This window comes from Sceloporus occidentalis, unplaced genomic scaffold (genome assembly GCF_023333645.1).
Source record: "Sceloporus occidentalis isolate IW3139 unplaced genomic scaffold, rSceOcc1.0.p SCAF_78, whole genome shotgun sequence".
Taxonomy (NCBI): Eukaryota; Metazoa; Chordata; class Lepidosauria; order Squamata; family Phrynosomatidae; genus Sceloporus; species Sceloporus occidentalis.
Window position 1 is genome coordinate 3,747,675 of NW_028317058.1, and position 21,715 is coordinate 3,769,389.

At 40.6% G+C, this 21,715-nt stretch overlaps 1 protein-coding gene across 1 annotated transcript in view; it reads left to right on the top strand.

Moving 5' to 3' along the window:
- The first annotated feature begins 675 nt into the window (after window positions 1–675).
- Window positions 676–21,715, top strand: part of LOC149285527 (3',5'-cyclic-AMP phosphodiesterase 4D-like) — a 161,502-nt gene continuing 140,462 nt past the window's right edge. The window contains exon 1 of the mRNA XM_089495281.1: window positions 676–800. Within this exon, the coding sequence (XP_089351407.1) occupies window positions 676–800 (125 nt within the window). The remainder of the gene's footprint in view (window positions 801–21,715) is intronic.

Here is a 21,715-nt window from a genome sequence, read left to right on the forward strand (position 1 = left end):
AGGGGCACCTGGAGTGGAAATCAAGCCCTGACCTAGAAAGTAACTCCTCTAGGGTGCTTTCCAGCTTCACTCCCAATTTGCGTGTATATAGTAATTTTATATGTATAGAAATCAAGAATCCTTAGTGTATTAACCAGTTTTTACAAGTATCATTTTTGTCCATATTCTATAAAACCTCAATGGACTTGTATTGTCAGACAATATGAGAAGCATTTTCCTTTATAAAGATACATGTATCTGTTTTATTATTTGTGCCCATGAAGGGGTGCTGAATAGATCCCCAGCCCTCTGATTCTTCCAGCGATGTTTGCCTGCACTGGCTTTTAGTGATTACACAGAATATTGATCAAGCTGTCAGTACATGTAGTCAAAAGTACTACGTTGCCCTCTGCTTTTGTTAAGCTGGGGACTTTATACCCAGCCTTTGCAACAAGTAATTGGTCAGAGCATGACAGCGGATTGGAACAACAAGCAAGGTATTGCTGTAGCGATGAGGAACACAGACAGGCAGTGCATGCAGCTGAATAAATGTTACTTTTAAACGAAAGGAGCTTTCTAGAGGAAACCTCTATTGGAGACTGAATTTCAGGATCTGAAAACCAAGAACACACGCATTTATTTCTAGCATCCAGAAGAATGTTTATCAGGTGCTTCTAGATCCTTTGTGTAGCAAAGATGAGTTTACCATCGAACTGTGAATACCTGACACTTGAGAAGGTAGCTCGGTACCGAAGTGCCTACATACATGGATCACCGTATGCGATCAACAAGCCCATCGATATTAAGCAACAGAGGAAACGGTAATTTACTATTATAATCACCACAAAATGACACAAAAATAGAACATTTTATAAACGAGATATTTTATTATATTTATCATGTATATATTTATAGTACATTGCATTTGCTTAGCCGTTGTAAATATTATAGATGAATATAATTTTATAATCTATTTTGTATTTCAAATAAAAAAAATGCACTGTATATGTTAAAGGTTTAAACTAATTGTGTATTTTTTTTAGTGTTAATGCATTTATGTTCCATAAAAATGTTTTTAAAATAAGTGTGCATGTATTTATGCATGTGTATGTCTGTCTGTCTGTCTGTCTATCTATATATATATATATATATATATATATATATATATATATATATATATATAAAATATGGAATTTTTTAAACACTTGAAATGCCCAAAAATCCAGCATTGCCCGTATGTCCAGATGAGCTAATGTTAATGCATTTTGTAATTCTTAATGGAAATGAAAGCAAAGTGATGCTTAACAAATTGATTTCTGAGAATCTGTTGCCAGCTATAGCCTGGAACCTACATCAGCAACATTAGTGAAAAGGAAAAAAAAAGTGCAAAAGCACTTTTGTGCACTGGGTGTATATGAGCATTTACATGTTTTTATTATAATCTGTGTAGTCATTACTAGCTATGGATGTTGCGTGATTGACTTTGAAGAGAGATAATAAGGTTTATTACATTGCCGTTTTTCATAAGGGCCACCAGATAAGCATCAGCCTTTGTCCATGCGCAATCCTTGAATGAGCACAATAAGGAAACAAAGGAACCATGTTTCAAGTTTACTTTTACCCGGCAGCTTGGATTAATATTGAGAACGTAATACATGTTGTAGGTTAAGAGCTGAAAGCCTTTTAATTAATGATTCATTTCTACTTAATACATAGCAAATGACAACAGCCAATAACCCCTGATGGGAGGAACATGGTGAAGCTCCCTTTTTATGCAATTCCCACAATTCATCTCTTGTTGCCATGTTGAAAGGAACGGCAAATAATCATTTGCCGAAACATCCTGCACATCTGTCATTTCGTGTCATTTGAAAATTGTATTTTAGTCTACATGTCTTCAATATCGGTGGCCTGTTTTGATAAGCGTTAAAGCCATCGTATATTAAAAGGACATTTTTATTTTTAAAAATGGAGCCCACCCCTGCCTCTCAATGTTCTACAGGGGGTTTCTCATAGAAAGACTCTCCCTTTCAATGGCCGATGACAAGTATTGGTTCACAAAAATATTCCACTTGACTGGCCACTGCTGGAACAGTTACTTTTCTCTAATACAACAAGTGAAATCTCGATGCTGGTGGAAGTTCGATACTTTTGCATCAAAGTTCGTCATAGTGTTATAGTTATTAAATTTAGCACTGGTAAAGGCACACTTATTTCCCCTTTGAGACAAAATTAAGAATAGTAGGTTATTTTACCTTGTACCTTTTCGTTTCAAATTACAAGTCTCAGATTCATTGGCTTTTCTACATATTGCCTGCATAAAATATTTTTTAATGGCATGTTTAATATGAATTTGAAGATATGAACGTTTTTTTAATGGCAGGTTCATGGAAGCTGACATACTAGACCTTTGGTATTACGTTTTTTTTGTAAAAAAAAACAAAAAAAAACCTTCAGGCGTCATGGTACATTAGAGTTATTGGGTAGCATTTTTTAACCTTTATGTATTGGACCTATAATAGATATTTTTGACAAATAAATCATGTGCCTAGGTTTGAAATTGACATTCGTATGAATTTTAATGAAATATAAAAGGATTATAGAATTGACCTATGAGACCTCTGGATGACCAGATGGATTGAGCTTCTGTTCCCAAACTGCAGCTAGTTAGCAGGATATATTTTTATCTGACCAGGGTGACGAAGGCTGCCCCCTATCCACAGTGCCTTTGTCTAATAGTGGTCTTTGATAGAAAGAATATTGTGTCCTAAAACACAAATGAGGTTATTCACTAAAGGGAGAGTTGGCAGAAGAGCTGTGGTTTCATCCCCAAGGCTGCTCTGCCTAATGTATTATTCAATGAGTAAGAAGGCTTTCAAGAAATCTCAGTGATTTAACCACTTTAATGCTACTGATTCATAGATCACAGGCTCTCCGGCGGCGGCTGGAAACATAAACTACATAAACCTAGATATAGAAGTATAGCTTACTCTTTAATGACTCCAGCAGGTGGCCACATACTACGCTATAGCATTGGCCTTGACAGTGAGTCGAGTTATCGGCATTCACTCACCTGGCATTTTTCTGGTATGCCTTACACCCAGCCTGGCCCCGGATTTAACTGGAGTTAACCGAAAGATGTGTGTTTTTAGATAAGACAAAGGGTTTCTGTTATATGGTAAAGTTATTCAGACTCCTGATGGTCTTCTGCTGAGCATAGTATGCAAACTAGGTTGCCACCGAGGGTTCTGAGGTGGAAGATTGTGCCATCATGAGTGCTAGCAGACAAGTGCATGTAGCAGATAGTACCTGAACCGTAGTTCGTGAAAAGTGCAAGAAATCCTTGGTCATTTGTTGACATCTTAAGATGACAAATAGATTATACCCCCTGATCTATCAGTTATATGAGATACATATTCTCCCACCGGACCACCACAGTCTCATGAAGCTATGAGAGCCTCAGGGGTTTAGTCGCTGTAGCACCTGTTTAATGTATTAGTTGGCTCTTATGTTAAATAACGCAAAAATCTGGCTTGGTATAAAAGGTTGGCAATTCAGAAGGAATTAATGTTATTTCTGACCTCAATACCGTAATTGGATATGTATACGGTATAATTTGAATAAACTAACTTTAAGTAAAAGTGAAAAAGGATTTCCCAGTTCTATACAAGCTGTGCCATTATCCATTATCGAAAATGAATGCATTTAGCAATTCACGCATTTGTTGAACACAGCCTTTCAGCCATGGTTTTGTCGGCTCTGTATACCTGATTTTTCAACTACTTCTTATAGTAAGTGAATTATTGTGCTTAAATGTCCATTATAATGTTAATATAATGTGCTAAATGAACACTTCACCTGTTCATTTAAGCACATTATAGTAAACTCTCTGGGCAGACAGACACACTTTTTAGGTCACAATATAAAGTAGAAGATATGCGGGGACTACTCCTGTCTTATCCTCAATTGGGGAGTTAATTCCACAAAAACTGCCTGAAAAGGAGTGTTGCCCTAAATTACTCTAAATAGTTAATTGTTAATGTGTGTAGCGAGACCAAAAATTAGGAACACCTACAGGCCTTATTTCAATTTCTTAACTTTATTGATATACATCATGATAACATTAATAGCATAGTATCAATTGATTAGTAAGATAATAAATTAATCAATTGAAAGAGATAAATTATTTATACCAATATATATGTTGTATAAATAGTTATGAAATTGTAAGAAGGCCTGAAACCCGGTATGTGTAGGTGTTGCTAATTTAGTGTCTAACTACACACAACAAGAATTAAGCATTAGGATCTACCCGATTTATAATGCTTTATGATTTCATTTGCTAAATTTGAACCGTATTTTAATATTTTGGCTTACTTGGTGGTTTAATTTATATTTGTACTACCAGACGGGTAAGTTTGTAATATATGCTCTTTAGAAGAACCATGACACAAGCTCTGAAACAGCATGAAAGCCACATAAGGCTTCTCCGTACGTGCACAAAACTATGGCAGAGGCGTTTGGTCACTTGCTGTTACAGCTCACTAACTATGCATTATGAGCACTTAATCCCGGTAGGTTTTATCCTCAAGAAACGGCTGGTCCTGTATAAACAATATTTAAATCAGTGATGTTTCTTTGATGGTATAGTATTAATATACTATGATGTAATATGCATTACACAGGGTTAATCCAGCCATTCTCATATGTGAGTAGGGTGGCCTTTATGGAGTTGCTGAATTAAAACTGAGCCTATGGATGATCAGTATGACCTGGAGGTACCCTTTACAAGATAGAGTTGATATTCTTTATTACATCATACGCCACACTCCACTTCTGAAAGAAAAAAAACCCATAATACAACCGGGCTGAAGCCTTGGAACGCACAGACTGTAGTATAGTATATACAGCCAAAGTCGGTAACCAAGGGAAGTGATGAAAAAGTGAGCAAAAAGCAAATAGAATATATGGGGGAAATGGGTCTGATCGTAGAAAAGCAATATCATACGTCCCAACTTTCATGGTTTTTTGGTGCTGTCCTGGGTAGCTGCCCGCTGTCCTGCAATGTAGGGAGTATAGGCTGGTTTGGGAAATCCTCTTTTGCATCATCACTAGGTCACTATTCAGGTAAGGTAGATGGGTGGCAATGTCTCCCATCTTCTGACTTTTAGACCGGCCCAGCCTAATTTTGTGGCAGCCCCCTTTTCCACCTCTTGCCACAGCGATTTGGACACCTGAAATGTTGAGGGGTGTGCAGTATGAAGCAGATGGGTGAAAACTGCAGGTGGTAAAAAGATAGTGATATGGTAGAGTAACCATGTACCTGGAGCATACCCTGGAATGGGCTAGGTCTATACGTACCTAGAACATCCAGGCTCCAGCTACCCTGGGCTTTTTACATTTTGGGATGTGGGTAGATGATCCTGCTGACGGTGGGTGGTCCGCTGATGTCAGGGACGATCCCAGGAAAATTGGCCTTGGTTGGAGGGAAAGTGGGCCGCTCCTGTGACCCAGAGTATCTCCATAGTGAACCTGATATGTGGTGCTTCGCGCGAATCTTGGACAGTATATAGCTCACTATGTACTAAGGTGCATCTAGAACTAAAAGAGGAGATTTGGAATTATAGAAGCACTAATGCGTATATGTAATGATTGGCTGCTGATGACTAGACTAGGTGCTAGATGTTGAAGCAGCCAATAAGGAGATTGATCTCCATGCATGTTCACCAAGCTGACTAGCGTTAAGTATACTACATGCCAGGAGATCTGTTCAGCCAAACACATCTCGGGCACTCAACCTAATCAGGGTGGGAAAAGGAAGAAATGCATGTGGGGAACACTACAGAATCACACCATGAAAAATGTTGGTGAAAAAATTATTTGAAATGATAAATATACCTTGTTTAAATATGGATGGCCAGATGGATCATTTGGTGCAAATACAGCGTGGTGATGTCCAGCCACACGCCAAGCTATGCAAAAAAGGTTAGAAAAGACATACGTCAGCGTACAGGGACAAGCAAACTAAGAGACGAAAGAATGAGATGCAGAGACACTAACCCAATGCTGTCTGCAAATGGAAACACGATACATTCCAGACGCGGAGAAAAGGGTTAATTATATTTTATACTAAGCTCACCATATATGTTAGTAAATTATTTGAGCTGCTGTATTTACAACAAATGTGAATGTGAGTGCTTTGTATAATTCTGCTTCAGTGTTATTCTCTGCAACCGTTTCAGCAGAAGCTATAGAATGTGCGTCCATTAACGCATTGTGAACTCTGCTCTTATGGCTTTCTAAAGCATAATGCTACTTACAGTTCAGTGTTTCTTAGAATTTCAAATATGCATCTTTCAATGTATGGGTTTTTCTTTTTACCACCAGGTTTAACATAGTTCTCAGGCTGGGTTACAGGGAACTTCTAAAGTGATTAGGTTATCATATATGTATGTATATATAGATATGTGTATGTATATATATATATTTTTTTTTCTTCTTCCAAAAGGGATACTGAATTTTTACTGTAAGCCCCAATATAGCAGATTTTGTTAAAAGCATTTATATTCTTAAAATGAAATTATAATTGGTGTACTAACCACATTTTTCCATGTGTGAGCTATGTTATAATAACAATAATTGCTGATTTTATATTGGAACTATTACTACATTATATAGGGTCAATATAACCTTTCTTGCAGGAGACACTCACAGGGCTTGGCTCTTCATAATGCATAAACTGGTAATTCTACCAGTTTACTAAATACAACTCATTGCGTAATAACGTGTAACATAAAATGTATGTATAAATTGAGCTACCAAGAGTAAGAAAAAAAGCATATCATCCGGAAAATAAAATGGTAGTAACAGTTAATATGGGATTATTTTGGTTATATCTCTTCTCTTTCTGTTTTGTTTAGAATAGTGATATATTTTTAATGTATACATTACTGCGTATTTGGTTATAGCTATTGGGAGTTTGGGACTGTAATATTTTGTATGTTAACGCTTGTTTCAATTGTGTATTTAGATTGACTCACTGTCTAGTCTACTTGTAAGTGTTACTTCCCTAATCCCTTCGCCTCTGTTGTGTGTTCGCTATTGTTGAATGTGTTCAATGTGGGTATGAGACTGGTGCCAGTGGCTAGTATGTTATGTATTAAGTATGTTAAATGTTTCCTGTCTAAGTCAACTCACTTTCCCCTGCTAAGTGGTTATTTAAACAATGTCCACTCCCAATAAAGTGATCTCTTGCATCCTGACTGGTGTGTCGTGTTGTGACTGGTGGTATTGTTTCTTGGGAAATCCTTTCCCCCAGATAAACACATTTACTCTGAGAACCGGAGTGGCTGCTCATCTTGTAGTCGGCTTTCTCTACGAGGAAGGCCAAGGACATCTCGGTAGACCACCCATCACAAGTGGTTTTCAGTTGTTGGCCCTGCTTGTATTTTCAACATCACTTTATGGCACCATGTGGTTATCTCTCATGTCCTTTTTGAAGAATACATGGTAAATTACTCAGGGTACTTTAATATGTAATCTTCTTTAGTGAAACTGACAGGGAAAGTAAACTTGTTCCCTTTAAGGAAAAGTCTGAAATGGAGCGGAAGGGATGTCAGAGGAGAGGTTGAGTTGTGTGGGAAGGACATGGTGACACGAGAGATTGAAGGGAAAAGAGGTAGCAGAGTTGGAGTAGTCGGTAGACCGTTTTTTCGGCACATGCACTCGTACAATTGACTAAACTGGCGTAACTTTCTTTTAATAAGGGTATGACACGTTTCTTTAATTGTGTATTGAATACCCGTGGTCTAGAAATCTGACAAGGTTAACTAACTAACCGCTATATGAGTAAAATATTGTTTAGCAGAATCAAATTCTGTAAATTCCTATTGGTTGTAGGAACATTAACTCTGGCCAATAGTGAGCTGAGCCACTGACCTTAGTGCTTTTGTACAATGAAAGAGACCACAGCTTGGTGCGGGTGCGATGCTACGCTTTAAGAAGTCCTAAGCAAAAAAAATGTGTGCGTATAATTATCTGGTCATAGATTTTCCCTTTTAAAATGTACATGGTTACTTTGGAAAATAAAAAGTCAGATCTGCTTATTTTAAGTACTTTAATAAGACACTTTAATAAGACACAGCGCTTATCTAATGATTTTTGTAGGATTCATAGTACCTTTAAGATATAAGGTTCAGAGAAGCCAAGCAACACCGATGCGCAAAGCTGCCATGCACCGCAGATTAGATTGTGAAAATCAATTGACTTGCTTATTGCTTAAGTCGCTTCTGCCTTAGTTTATTTACGAGTGAAATGTTGAAAGGGACCGCTGTCATCTGTTAGAGTGTCGAATTAATTACTGTATTAAACATTGCAAGGTTTCATTTTGATGTTCATGATAAGTAACAGTAAGGAAGCATGTTACAGCAATGTTAGGTGGAACTAACATTCTTCTTGTAGTGCGCTATGTGTCTCACAATTGTGTACACATTTTGTTGTTTGCCTTTAAAAAATGTATGTGATAGCACAAAGTAGATGTAACATTTCTTGACCTACAAAGTAATTGTACTCGTAAGATATGAGAACTATTGGCATGAAGGCACACTGAATAAAAATTAAAAGAATTAGGACAGGAGCTCTTCCGTGGGTTGTTTGGGGGGTACTTTTAATGTAGAAGTACAGCATATGGCCGGACCCCTGTGATTTATTATGTGATTTATGTCTGCTGGCCTTAAAGTGACGGGGCCAACTCCAGTCCAATGTTGTGTTCTTTCACAGGATTTAGTGATTGCTCAGAGAGCATTATTGCGGCATACACACGCAGCCCACATTGGTTGGTGAGTAAGTACAGCTAGGAAGATAGTATCTATAATGTGCCGGCACTCAAACTGTTTTAAAACATATTATACAGATTTGTATGTTCTTTTGTGGGCCTCATTGTTGGTTGGATAGCTTCTTGATTGGGTAGCTAAAAATAGCAAAAAGAAAACATGGTCACTTCTGTGTGCAGTTATGGTGCATACTGTAGCTACCAAGATATGGGAAATCAATTTATGACTTTGCTCAGTGTATCCTATCCTGTTTATCCAACAACATAATCCATGGATGAGGTCCAAGAGAACCAGAAATCAATGAAATGTGTGTTTTAGGCTCATTCTTGGAACCCAACAAAATGGATAACAGAAGATTATCTCCAATGGGTTTAATTGCATAGATCTAGTACAAAATGTATGGTCCACACGCCTCTGTGTATGTGTATACGGCATATATAATCGGTGGTTAGGAAAGACACTGTCCCTTATCTTATCCTCAGCGACTGGAGACAGGGTGGTACGCTTCAGGATTGATTCTGGGTCACTGTAGGAAAAAGAGGTGTCCCCGATAGCCTGGTATTTTATGTAACTTTGTTCTTTTTGTTCTAGGTTCCAATGGTCTTGTACATGCAAATTGAAACACTGTTTATGCAAACATGTATCAGTTTCATGACCTGTAATTCCTTTGTAACATGTGTTATGAAATGATAATGTTTAGAACCTTGGTTTTGCTAAATCCAAATTGTTACTGTGCAAAGCCATTCAGCTTGCATTCGTTTCTGTAAATTCCATTTCTCAGCTCCCTAATATCCCAGTGAGTATTGTTAAAAATAAGATAAATAAATAATAATAAATATACCAATTAACTGTGACCGACCTAGAAAAACTACTACAGGAGTATAGTGGATGCTGACCTCTTTCCAGCTGAGGTTATTACTTTTGGTTACCCCTGTCTCAAGCTGGTGTACTAAACATACCTCTTTACATTTCAGATGTTCAAAGAAGGAAATTTTTATGGCGTGTATTGGGCTTGCAGGCAGTGCTTTATTATGACTTTATTGCACTACTGACTGTTTGTATTACTTATGTGAGAATTTAGAAGAGTAATCTTAATTTTTAAACAGTTTGTTGCTTATTATAGCGACTATCAGGAGGTCCTAGCCATCGCTGCCACCTTCCTTGCAGTGTGAGACGGCTACAGGTGAGAAGCTGCTCTGGGTAATGACCGGACGTACCAGTCAGGGTGCAAAAGAACCAGAGACTGTTTTATGGGGAAAACACAGGGTTTTTAAGGACACCGGACAAAGGTGACGCTGGATAAACTGGTTTTAAACACAGTTAATTTGTTCTCTATGGCCAATGGGGCATCTAATGTGACATCCAAGTACCCCTTGAAAGTGGCCAGTAGATTTAAACTTGGGAAGATGAGGCACAGAGACCAACCAGAAAGGTGGCTTTTATTTCACTGGGGGGACAAGTTGATGGCCACGTAGTACTCAAGAAAGTACAGTGGACAGTTACTGGGTCATGGGACACAACTGCCGACGGGGCTCCAATAATACATTATAACAGTGATAAGATATAATAACAGAAACAGCATACCGTAATAAAACAGCCATTTATCAACAGGTACAACACATTAAAAGGAAACACTTATAAAAACATTGTGCCTGTGATCAGTGATGTATTTACCTCTTCTGTGCTGCTGCCATTATTTCTAATTGCCACTCTGTAAGTCTGAGGCTCCCTGTTATGCAGTTCTATTCTTTGGGTATATTTCAACTTCAAGTATTATCTGGATCGATTTTTAATTCATTATCGTAACTATGTCGGCTATCTGTTGGCTCAAGTTTTCAATGCCACTATGTGTCAGTGCATTTAGAATGAAATTATTTACACAACAATACTATCGCGTCTATATGCTGTGATATTAACGTTTGCCTTCTTTAATAGAGCAATAAAAAATGTTTGCCAATTCAGTTTATCATAAATAATGTTTCCTTTCAATCATCTTTTCAAACCTGCAAAATCCGGAGCATGCAGAATCTAGTTCTAGAAAAAGAAATTGAGATATTGTGAAAATGCTATTAAGTCAAATAGCTATTAGCAATGCTTATTTGATTGCAAGATTTAATATTTGCTTTTTGTAGGACATTTGTTAGTCAAGATAATTACAGTAAATAGGATAGACCATTCTGCCTTAAAAAAAAACCCAACCACACACTGTAGAACAGCTGTTCTCCATTTGATAAGCATCAGGTTACATATTGTATAGGCATTAGGTACGTGAAATTTCCAGGATAGTTACCATTCACATAAAATGTTGTTCATGCAACCGGTTTAATGTTTTCTGCCTTGAATATTTTAACATAATAAATGGTCTTTGGTTAAAAATCTTGATTTGCTGATGCCAGTGATCTCCAGTCCTGGTTAGTACACACACAGCCCATTTTGCTAGGAGTACCCATTCTTAGGTGGCACATCTAATGACTTTAAATATATGCATAGCTGGAAACTTTCTGGATCCAGCTACCTTGCGGGATGCGTTGATGATGTGGGTGGTCCCGCCGACCTCGTAGGACATACGCTATTTTTAATGGGGAAGTTGGGTGGGAGTGGGGCATACTGCCACGCCGCTTCCCCAACCCTAAGTTTCCCATAGTGACCCGGAGACCTAGAGAAGCAGCGCTTCACCCGGAGTCTCCCAGCAAAACTTAGAGCTCCCAGGTATGCATGTACGTTCAGTTTATTTAAAGACAATATCCCATGGTGCTGTTCACAATAACATTGACAAAATATAATTTAACAGTAGGTTAATACATGTTAAGGCACACTGGTTCCCATAAGTAAATTATCCATATATACCACTGCCTAGAGAAGAAAGCCCTCTTTGGTGATCAGCTCCCTGGTGCCCTGCTTAATTAATGTATCGGGGAGATTAGAGGTTTAATTTGTAAGTGGCCCATGTGCACTAGAGAGGCCTGTGTCCACTCCCCTGACGCGTATGCTTAGAGACCGAGCTTTGGGACATGACGACGTGTCTCGGTGTTCATAATAGAGAACAGAGTCCTAGGGGCAGGGGCGTACCTAGAGTATTTGGCACCTGGGGCGGATCCTGTATGTGGCACCCCCCCACACACTTTAAAACTGCATAGCTTCTATCTTTATACGGGTGCAGACACTGAAGGTGGTACAGCATTACTGTTATCATTATATACTGAGGCACGCACTGACGGTGGTACAGCATAACACCTATCACTATATACAGAGGCAGACATTGACGGTGGTACAGCGTAATCCCTATCACTATACATTGAGCCAGACATTAACAATAGTGCAGCATAACTCCTATCACTATATACTAAGCCAAACATTGATGTGGTGTAGGCCTACCACTTCACTGTCTGGCTTAGTAGTAGGGATGCACCAAAACGAATTCTGGACTGAAACTGAAAATGCAGCATTTACCTGTCCAAAACAGAATATGACTCCTCACCATAAAAAAAAAAAATCTCACACTTTTATTTAAAGGTAAGTAAAACACCAAAATAGGACAAAAAAATTAAATAATATTATGTATATATTAACATATATATGTTAACAGCAATCACACTCCTATCATGCCCAGGCATACCCAGATTCCAGCATGTACTAGCTGACTTGGCATGATAGGAGTATGATTGCTAACATTAATGCATTCTCACAAACTCATTAATTATATCCCTCATTCAGACAATTCATCCATTCTCACTCATTCTCACAATGCATTCACACATTCATTTATTCTCTCACTCATTCTCACTGTTTATTTATTTCAATATACTTTCTACCCCCCCGTCTCACTGTCTACCCCCCTCCCTTCTCACTTTAACTGAATGCTTTCCTACCTTTCCTCTGTTTCTTTTCTCCTTTTAGCAGTCAGCTCCTTTTCCTCTGTTTTCTTCTGTCTTCTTCCGGTTCAGAGGGCACGGACGGCGGTGGGCGCGGCTTCAGTGTTGTGCGCCGGGATCTGACAACAAACCCCGGCGCACAGCAGCAGTTGCCGCGCACATCGCAAGGGAGCGGTATCGGAGGTCTTTAACAGACCTCTGGCTCCCTTGAGTGATTTGAAGCCGGTTAAAGGGAGATCCTTGATCTCCCCAACCATGATGAGCGGCACCCGGTGCGGACCGCCCCCCCCCCGCCCGCCCGGTACGCTACTGCCTAGGGGGCCAGTTTTGTGTCAAAAGGAGGGAAAAAAATCTTCTCATTTTATCACTGTTCTTCATTGCTAAAAAAAATAAATAAAAAAATATTTTGAAACATTGAATTTAATAGCACAGCCTCTATTGGCAGTATTATTATTATTATTAGCCTTTATTTATATAGCGCCAACAGTTTACGCAGCGCTTCATACAATACATAAATTCAAGGGATATGACAAGACAAGAATTGACAGACTAAGACAAACCGATAACTTTGGTGGGGAGAGCCCTGCTCGCAAGCTTACAATCTAGAGTGAAATGGGGTGCCAAACATAAGGCATAGAGAAAGGGTGAGAGGTATTGTGGTGGTTGTATCGATGACAAGGAAGTTCTAGCAGCTAAGATGGTATGCTTCTCTGAAGAAGTGGGTTTTTAGATGTTTCTTGAATGTTGGGAGGGAGGGAGAATGCTGAAGGTTCCTTGGGAGTAGATTCCAGAGATATGGGGCAGCTCGAGTGAAATCTTGTAGACGGGAAAAGGTGATGAGTGAGGAGGAGAGCCTTAGCCCATGGGAGGAACGTAGGGATCGAGTAGGAGAGTATTTGCTAATGAGGTCAGAAATGTACGGAGGAGCAGTATTATGGATGGCCTTATATGTCAGTACCAGGATCTTAAATTTAATTCTAAAGGTAATTGGGAGCCAGTGGAGGGTTTCACAGAGGGGGGAAGCAGAAGAGGAGCGACGTGCAAGGAAGATGAGCCTAGCAGCCGCATTAAGGATAGACTGTAGAGGAGAGAGTCGAGACAGTGGAGTGCCAACCAGAATAGTGTTGCAGTAGTCAAGACGGGAAATGATAAGGGAATGAACCAGGGTTTTTGTGGATTCTTGGGTGAGGAATGGGCGGATACGAGAGATGTTTTTTAGGTGCAAGCGGCAGGATCTGGCGAGGGACTGAATGTGAGGGATGAAGGAGAGGTTTGAGTCAAGGATCACCCCAAGGCATCGGGCCTGGTTAGTAGGAGAGATAGTCGTGTTGTTAATGGTGATAGAAAATTCAGGTAGTGGAGTGGAGATGGAGGGAGGGAAGATAATGAGTTCAGTTTTAGAAAGATTAAGTTTCAGGTAGTGTTGTGACATCCATGAAGAAATAGAAGACAAGCAATTGGTAATACGGGACAGGAGAGATGGAGAGAGATCAGGAGAAGACAGGTAGATTTGGGTATCATCTGCATATAGGTGATACTGGAGGCCAAATGAGTTGATTAGTTTGCCAAGAGAGGAAGTATAAAGAGAGAACAGCAGAGGGCCAAGGACTGAACCTTGGGGGACACCAACCGAAAGTGGAAGGGGTGATGATGTCTTGCCAGAGAAGTTGACAGAGAAGGAACGGTTAGACAGATATGAGGAGATCCAGGAGAGAGCTGTATCTCGAATGCCTATAGAAGCAAGTGAGTCTAGAAGAAGGTGGTGATCAACAGTATCGAAAGCAGCAGAGAGATCCATTAGAATTAGAATAGAGTAGTGACCTTTTGCTTTGGCAGAGAGCAAGTCATTGGAGACTTTTGTTAGAGCTGTTTCAGTAGAGTGAAGGGGTTTGAAACCAGACTGTAGAGGGTCAAGGAGGGAATTAGAGGAGAGGAAGTTAATGAGGCGAATGTACACAATCCGTTCAAGCAGCTTAGAGGTAAAAGGAAGCAGAGAGATAGGGCGGTAGTTAGTCAAACAGACGGGATCTGAGGAAGGATTCTTTAGAATTGGTGTGATTAGCGCATGCTTGAAGGCAGATGGTACAGTTCCAGATGATAGAGAAAGATTAAATAGGTGGGTAAGTGATGGGCCAAGGGATGGATATAAAGACTTTGTGAGGTGTGAAAGGATGGGGTCGGGGGGACAGGTTGTTGGGTGAGAGGAAGAAAGAAAACTGGCCTATCTCTTCTTCGGTTGTAGGGGAAAAGGCAATTAGTATAGTAGGAGTGGAGAGAGTGGTGTTGAGTGGTGTAGGAGGGAGTTGTAAGGAAGAGAGGTCTTTTCTAATAGTCTCGATCTTCTCTTTGAAGTGGATTTTCTGAAGTAACACTCAGCCGTGCGGCAGCACTTCTGAAGAAACCGTGTGGTTTTGGTATGCCATGGTTGGCGTTTAAATTGTCGGGGGTAACTTGTAGTAATTGGAGCTATGGTGTCGAGGGATGAAGCAAGTGTGTTATAAAAAGAGGCTGCTGTGTCTGGGCAGGAAAGGGTTAACATGGAAGGTAAGAGAGGTTCAAGTGAGGCTGACAGTTGGGTAATGGTATTGTCTGTTGGGTAATGGAATCCACAGTAAATTCCACTATTTTATTGTTCTTTTTCGCTCTACGTGAAAATCCCTTTCTTCAAGTCTGAATGGATGACCTCTTTGCATAGTCCTATTAACAGGTCATCAGAGAGCGGCTCGCACAGTTTCATGCGACCCAACTTTCCCGCTGTCTTACTGGGCTCTACCTCTGTCCTCCTTCAAAACAGAGGTAGAGCTCGGCGGGACAGTAGGATTGGGGCGGCAATCTCATGGTTCCAATTTCATTCTGCGGTATCCCAGACATATCTAGAATTGTGAGCATGCACAGTAGGACTTCCAGTTTGAGTCACACTCTACCTCCAAAGCGTCTGCCCCTGGCAAATCAGGACAAGAAGTTGAGAGGTATGTAGTCTCCGTATGTATTTGTATAATGATATTATATGATATATCTTCTTATATAAGAATGCATGTAACAATTAAAACACATCAGTCTTCACTTAGCAGAGAGAGGTTCATTTACAAAGAGCTGTTAGGTGTCGTGAGCATAGTGAATTCTGGTCCCAATGGCATGTGCAATGTACTCGTTTTTTCCTGGCATCCATACGGTTAAGTACTTTGCTTTGAGACATCATTGATATTTAGAGAACATTTTGATGGGTCATTTTTTAACTTTCCCCCCTTACTTTGCCTGGATCCATTCACAATCCTTTGACTGGAGATTTGGATATTAGTGTGCGTTAATTGAATTCCATTTAATGTTATTCCCATCTGGCTTTAGACAGTCTCCCTGTGGCAGAGACATTTATCAGCAAGTTAAGTTAATAATGGGTGTCCGTGTGTCAAATCCTTCAACTCCAAAAGCCCTGTAAGAAAAGGATCATCCACAACAAGGTACATTGAGTAGGGCAGCCTTGTGACAGCAATAGAAATAAACATTTCGAGGGGAAATGGTTGCATTCAACTTTAGGCTCCACATTAAGCACGTCTCAAGCACATATTGTCAATTCAGCTTTATTCAGTAAAATTATTTAATGGGGCAGAACCACAATTACCTATAGCTTCCAGGTTTTGTGTCTTTTACTTGTTTTGGAGATATTTTGTTTAACCTGAAGGAATCTGAGATAGGTAGACCAGTTATTGATAGGACTTTCCAACCCTGTCGGTCTGCCCAGGAGGCTTATTCAAAAGTGTTTGAGGTTTGTGCACTGGGGCACAGTCATGCTGGAATAGAAAAGGGTCTTTTCCAAAGTGTTTCCACAAAGTTGGAAGCATAGCATTGTCCAAAATGTCTCGGTATGCCCGTGGCATTACGATTTCTCGTCTTTTGAAATAAGGGACCCAAACCCTGATTTCAACAATTAAGAGGTGTGTCCTAATACTTTTGTCCATATAGTGGTGCACAAGGCATGGTTCATAAAGACATGGTTGGGCGACTTTGGTGTGGAAGAACTTGACCGGCCGCACAGAGCCCTGACCTTAACCTTATCTAACATCTTTGGGATGAACTGGAAAAGCCAGACCTTCTCATCCAAAATGAGTGCCTGATTCACACAAAACATTGCAAAATCTTGTGGAAAACCCACAAGAGTGGAAGTTGTTGTAACTGTAAAGGGGAGACTAACTACATATTAATGTCTATGTATTTAGAATGCCATGTCATAAATGCCCCTGTCGGTGTAATGGTCCGGTTCATATAGTTTACATATAAATACAGTACTTACACTCATTGATTTATAGAACATCATAATATTCCACAAAGCTGTGTAATGGTCAAACAGGACGTAGCAAGAAATACATTGCAAAACAGTTTGGACTTACAGAAACAAAAGGTTAGGAGGGCCCTGTTCAAACAATCTAGCAGGATGTGGAAGTGCAAATGTTTGAGGTAGAGCAGCCTCACAACTGTATCTCAATGTAAACATTGTTTAAATACATGGCATTACTAGAAATACATAGAGACTGACTGAACAGTATGAAGGTATGGCAAGAGACCAGTGACAGGAGTAAGACCGATGAGACGGTGGTAGGTGTGAAGTTACTGACAGTTGACAGTGTTCCCGGAGCAAAGAGGTCTTCTTTGAAAGTTAAATGTTCTCGTGTTTTCATGCACAGTAATCCTGTTTTCTTTGGTGGTGACAGCTACTTTACACATGTACATATGTTAGCTAAAAATGGTGAACATATTGTCAAGACGACGGCTGTTGTGCGGCAATTACACCGGTTGTTTTAAGTTAGAGGTGATGTCGCTGGAAGGAGAACCCTGTTAAGAACTAATGTGCTGTTGCTATAGATACCTTTTAGCCGGGGGTATTTATTGATTTATTTATTTTTAAGACAAAATGTCTCGCTTAAGCCATTTATTTTTTTCTTAAAAAGAGTGACTTTGGGAAAAGTATTATCTAATGTACTTAATGCTTCAAAATGGTTATTGTGGTAACCTGGCACTGTCGGACCGTGTAATAACAAGAACAGACACTGTTAGTATAGAAAAGCGGAATAAATCAAAGGTGCTGTTCCACCTACTGGATATTTTTCAAAAGTTAATTCCTTCAATTATTCTGTTCTCTTCTATATGCTAAATGAGCTTAGCCCTTTTTTGAAAGACACTCTGCTTAGCCGGATCATTTCTGACATCATTTCTGACATCATTTCTGACATCATTTCTGACATCATGCTTGTGACCATGATTGGGCGTAATATTATGTCCTTCACAATGTTCTATTATCACGGCAAATTACAGTAGCTACCAGCCCCCTCCAACCTGTGATCGCTCCTACAAGAGAAATAATATAACCTCAACTCTTTGATCACCAGTTTGCCGACTTCAATTATGGGTTTTTTGGTCCACAAATAAGTGTGGGGAACAACCCCGACCCCACCCCTCCTGCATGGTCATTACATGAGAGCGATCATGCAGCATTAACCCCTGCAATTAATTAATAAAATTTAAGCTCACACTCTTGTTTTTGGTCTAATTATGAGATTTATTATTATCTTTTATTTATATAACGCCAACAGTTTACGCAGCGCTTCATGTAAACATTCATAACAGGGAACATGGCTACAACTCAGCTAAGATAACACATGAATTCATCAGGAAATGAGACATTTTTTTTAAATTGTCCACATACCCAGGGAAGGAACCATGCCGTGTGTGCAAGAAAAAAGGAAAGACATTCATCCTGAAAATGTGATAAAGGATGGAGGAAAAAATATCTTGTGTTCATGTTACATTTGTGGTTGTGGTGGTCCACCTAGAAAGATAGTGTCTTTGATGTGCTCGGGTAATGTGATTTCAGAAAATACATAGTTTATGGGGTAGTTTTACCCCCAACTTAATGATTTACCGGAAAAAAAGTGAAAACCACTTTCCATTATCATGAATTGGAGGTGTCTTGTGACTGTGTAACACTGACATACCACACAGGGCAAGTAGGGTGTTTTTGCTTTCAGGGAATATGTAGTTTGTAGGGTTTATTTTGGTTTTGAGTGGCAAGGTGTGCACCTACCTGGTTCATCTGATTAAAAAAAAAAGTGAAACCACTTTGCAGTGTCATGGTTTGGGAAGTCTCACTTTTGGGGTTGTAACGCTGACGCAGAAGATATAGGATCATTTTTTGGCTTTTCCAAAAACCATCAATTACAAAATGCACCCGAAACGTGAAAAGGTAGAGCAAAAAATCTCAAATTCGTATGTTCTTGTTAGATTTTTGGTTACAGTGAGCCACCTGGAAAGGAAAGTGGGGTGTCTATGAAATCTTCATGGGATGCGATTTTATGGTATATATAACTTTGTGGGTTTAAATTGAAATATAGGATCTCTACTGTAAAAGCGATCTGTAAAAGTTACAGGGTTGGATTGAAATGCATATGTTCCAATTTTGTCCCCGCAATGTCTGGAAAACATGACATATCCATGCATCTGGGGTATTGCTGAATACAAATCAAAAGTTATTTCTGTACTTGCACGTACCCTGAGAGAGAATTCTACCGAAATACTGTTATGTGCTTGTTAAAAAGGGAAAGACTTAATTTTACTGGAATGTTTTTAACAGATTGGTGCTAAAATGGTTGCATATAAAGTATTAAAATTACCCTAGAAAAATACTTTGGGTTACTAAGTTTCAGAAAAAATATACTTTTGTTTAGCAATTTTGTTTTTTTCTAGCCATTATTAGGGTTCAACCAGAATATACCGTATTGGCCTGAATATAGGCCGCACTTTTTCTCCCCACTTTAAGTCTTTAAAGTGGGGGTGCGGCCTATATTCGGGGTCTAGTGCCCGACGCCCGGGACATGCAGTTCCGGGCGCCGGGCAGGCAGCAGGGTTAGGATACAGATCCCCCGCAGCGGTGCAGGGGACCTGCATCCTACTCTCTGATGCGCTCGGACAGCCTCCCCTGCTGGCACTTTCCACGGGGGGCTGCAGGGATGCGCGCATAAACAACCTCCGGTGCCGGCACGTCTGCTCGGTGTGCTTTAACAATCTCCCTTGCTGGGAATTCCCACGAGGGGAGTCCCGGCAAGGGAGATTGTTAAAGCACATCGTGCAGACCTGCCGGCAGCGGAGGTTGTTTACCTGCATCGCCGCAACCGGTGAACGTCCGCACGATGCGTTTTACCTCTGCCCCCAAGACTTACCAGAGCAGACTCCCGGGTCTCTTGCGGGGCCGGCGGGGGACATCTACGCGATACGCGTATACAACTTATGGTGCCGGCACTTCTGCTGAGTGCCAGCACCGGGAGTTGTATACGCGTATTGCGTAGATGTCCCCATCCGGCCCCGCAAGACACCCGGGAGTCTGCTCTGGTAAGTCGGGGGGGGACAGAGTGGCAGCATATCTTATGGGGGGGGGACAGAGTGGCAGCATATCTCGGGGGGGAGCAGAGTGGCAGCATATCTCGGGGGGGGGGACAGAGTGGCAGCGTATCTATTACAAAACTTTTTCTTTAAAAAAGCACCAAACTTTTAGGGTGCGCCCTATATTCGAGTGCGGCTTATATCTGAGCGGTATACGGTATATTTTTTTAAAGTTTGGAAATAGTGATGCACATTAAATACACTGATCAGCCATAACATTATGAACACCTGCCTAATATTTTGCCTCCAAAACAGCCCTGACCCATTGAGTCGTGCACTCTGCTAGACCTCTGAAGGTGTGCTATGATATCTGGCACCATGTTAGCAGCAGATCTTTTAAGTCCTGTAAGTTGCGAGGTGGCGCCTCCATGGATGCGTCTTGGTGCCATGTGTTCTCCAGATAAGTGACGCACCCGGCCATCCATGTGATGCCAAAGAAAACGTGATTCATCAGGCCACCTTTTTCCACTGCTCCGTGGTCTAGTTCTTATGCCCATTCTAGGCATGGTCGGCAGTGAACAGGGGTCAGCATGGGGCACCCTTACTAATCTGCGGCTACCCAGCCCCATACACAACAAACTGTGATGCACTTTGTATTCTGACACCTTTCTATCAGAATCAGCATTAACTTGATCAGCAATTTGAGCTACGGTAGCTCGTCTGTTGGTCGCCTATGACCCTGACGCTGGTTCACTGCTTTTCCTTCCTTGGACCACTCTTGAGGTACTGACCACTGCAGACCGGGAACACCCCACAAGAGCTGCCGTTTTAGAGATGCTCTGAACCAGTTGTCTCGCCATCACAATTTGGCCTAAGTCGCTCAGATCCTTACGCTTGCCCATTTTTCCTGCTTCTAACACATCAACTTTGAGGATGAAATGTTCACTTGCTGCCTAATATATCCCACCCACTGATAACAAGATTATCACCTGTCATAATGTTATGGCTGATCAATGTGTATATATATTAGTCTTGTCATACCCCTTGAATGTATGTATTGTAAGAAGTGTTGCGTAAATTGTTGGCGCTATATAAATAAAAAATTATAATAGTATATATGTTACCTGTATGGTTTAAAAAGAAAGGCCTAAAATATTGTCTTATAATCGGGGTCGTCTTATAATCAGACCTCAACTAGGTCTGACTATGAAACTAAGATCCAGATCCCCCGCAGCGCTGCAGGGGACCTGGAGCCTCCAGCCCCCCCCCTTCCCCCACTTACCGGTACTTCTGAGTCCCCGGTGCTTAGTCCGGGCAGCGTGTAGAGCTCTACGCGATTCGCATAGCTAATAGCATAGAGCTCTACACGCTGCCCGGACTACGCACCGGGGACTCAGAAGCTCCGGTAAGTTTGGAGGAGGGAGGGGGAGGGAGTGTTAAATGGGGGGCATAAGGCATTTCTTGAGGCAGAGTGCTCTATGAAATGCCTTTTAACCCCCCTTAATGCCACTCTGCCTTCAGAAATGCCTTTTAACCCTCTATACACCACTCTGCCTCCTGAAATGCCTTATAGCTCCCTATATGCCACTCTGCCCCATAATATGCCCTTTAACCCCCTAAATGCCAGAGTGGCATATAGGGGTATAAGGCAATTCATGGGGCACA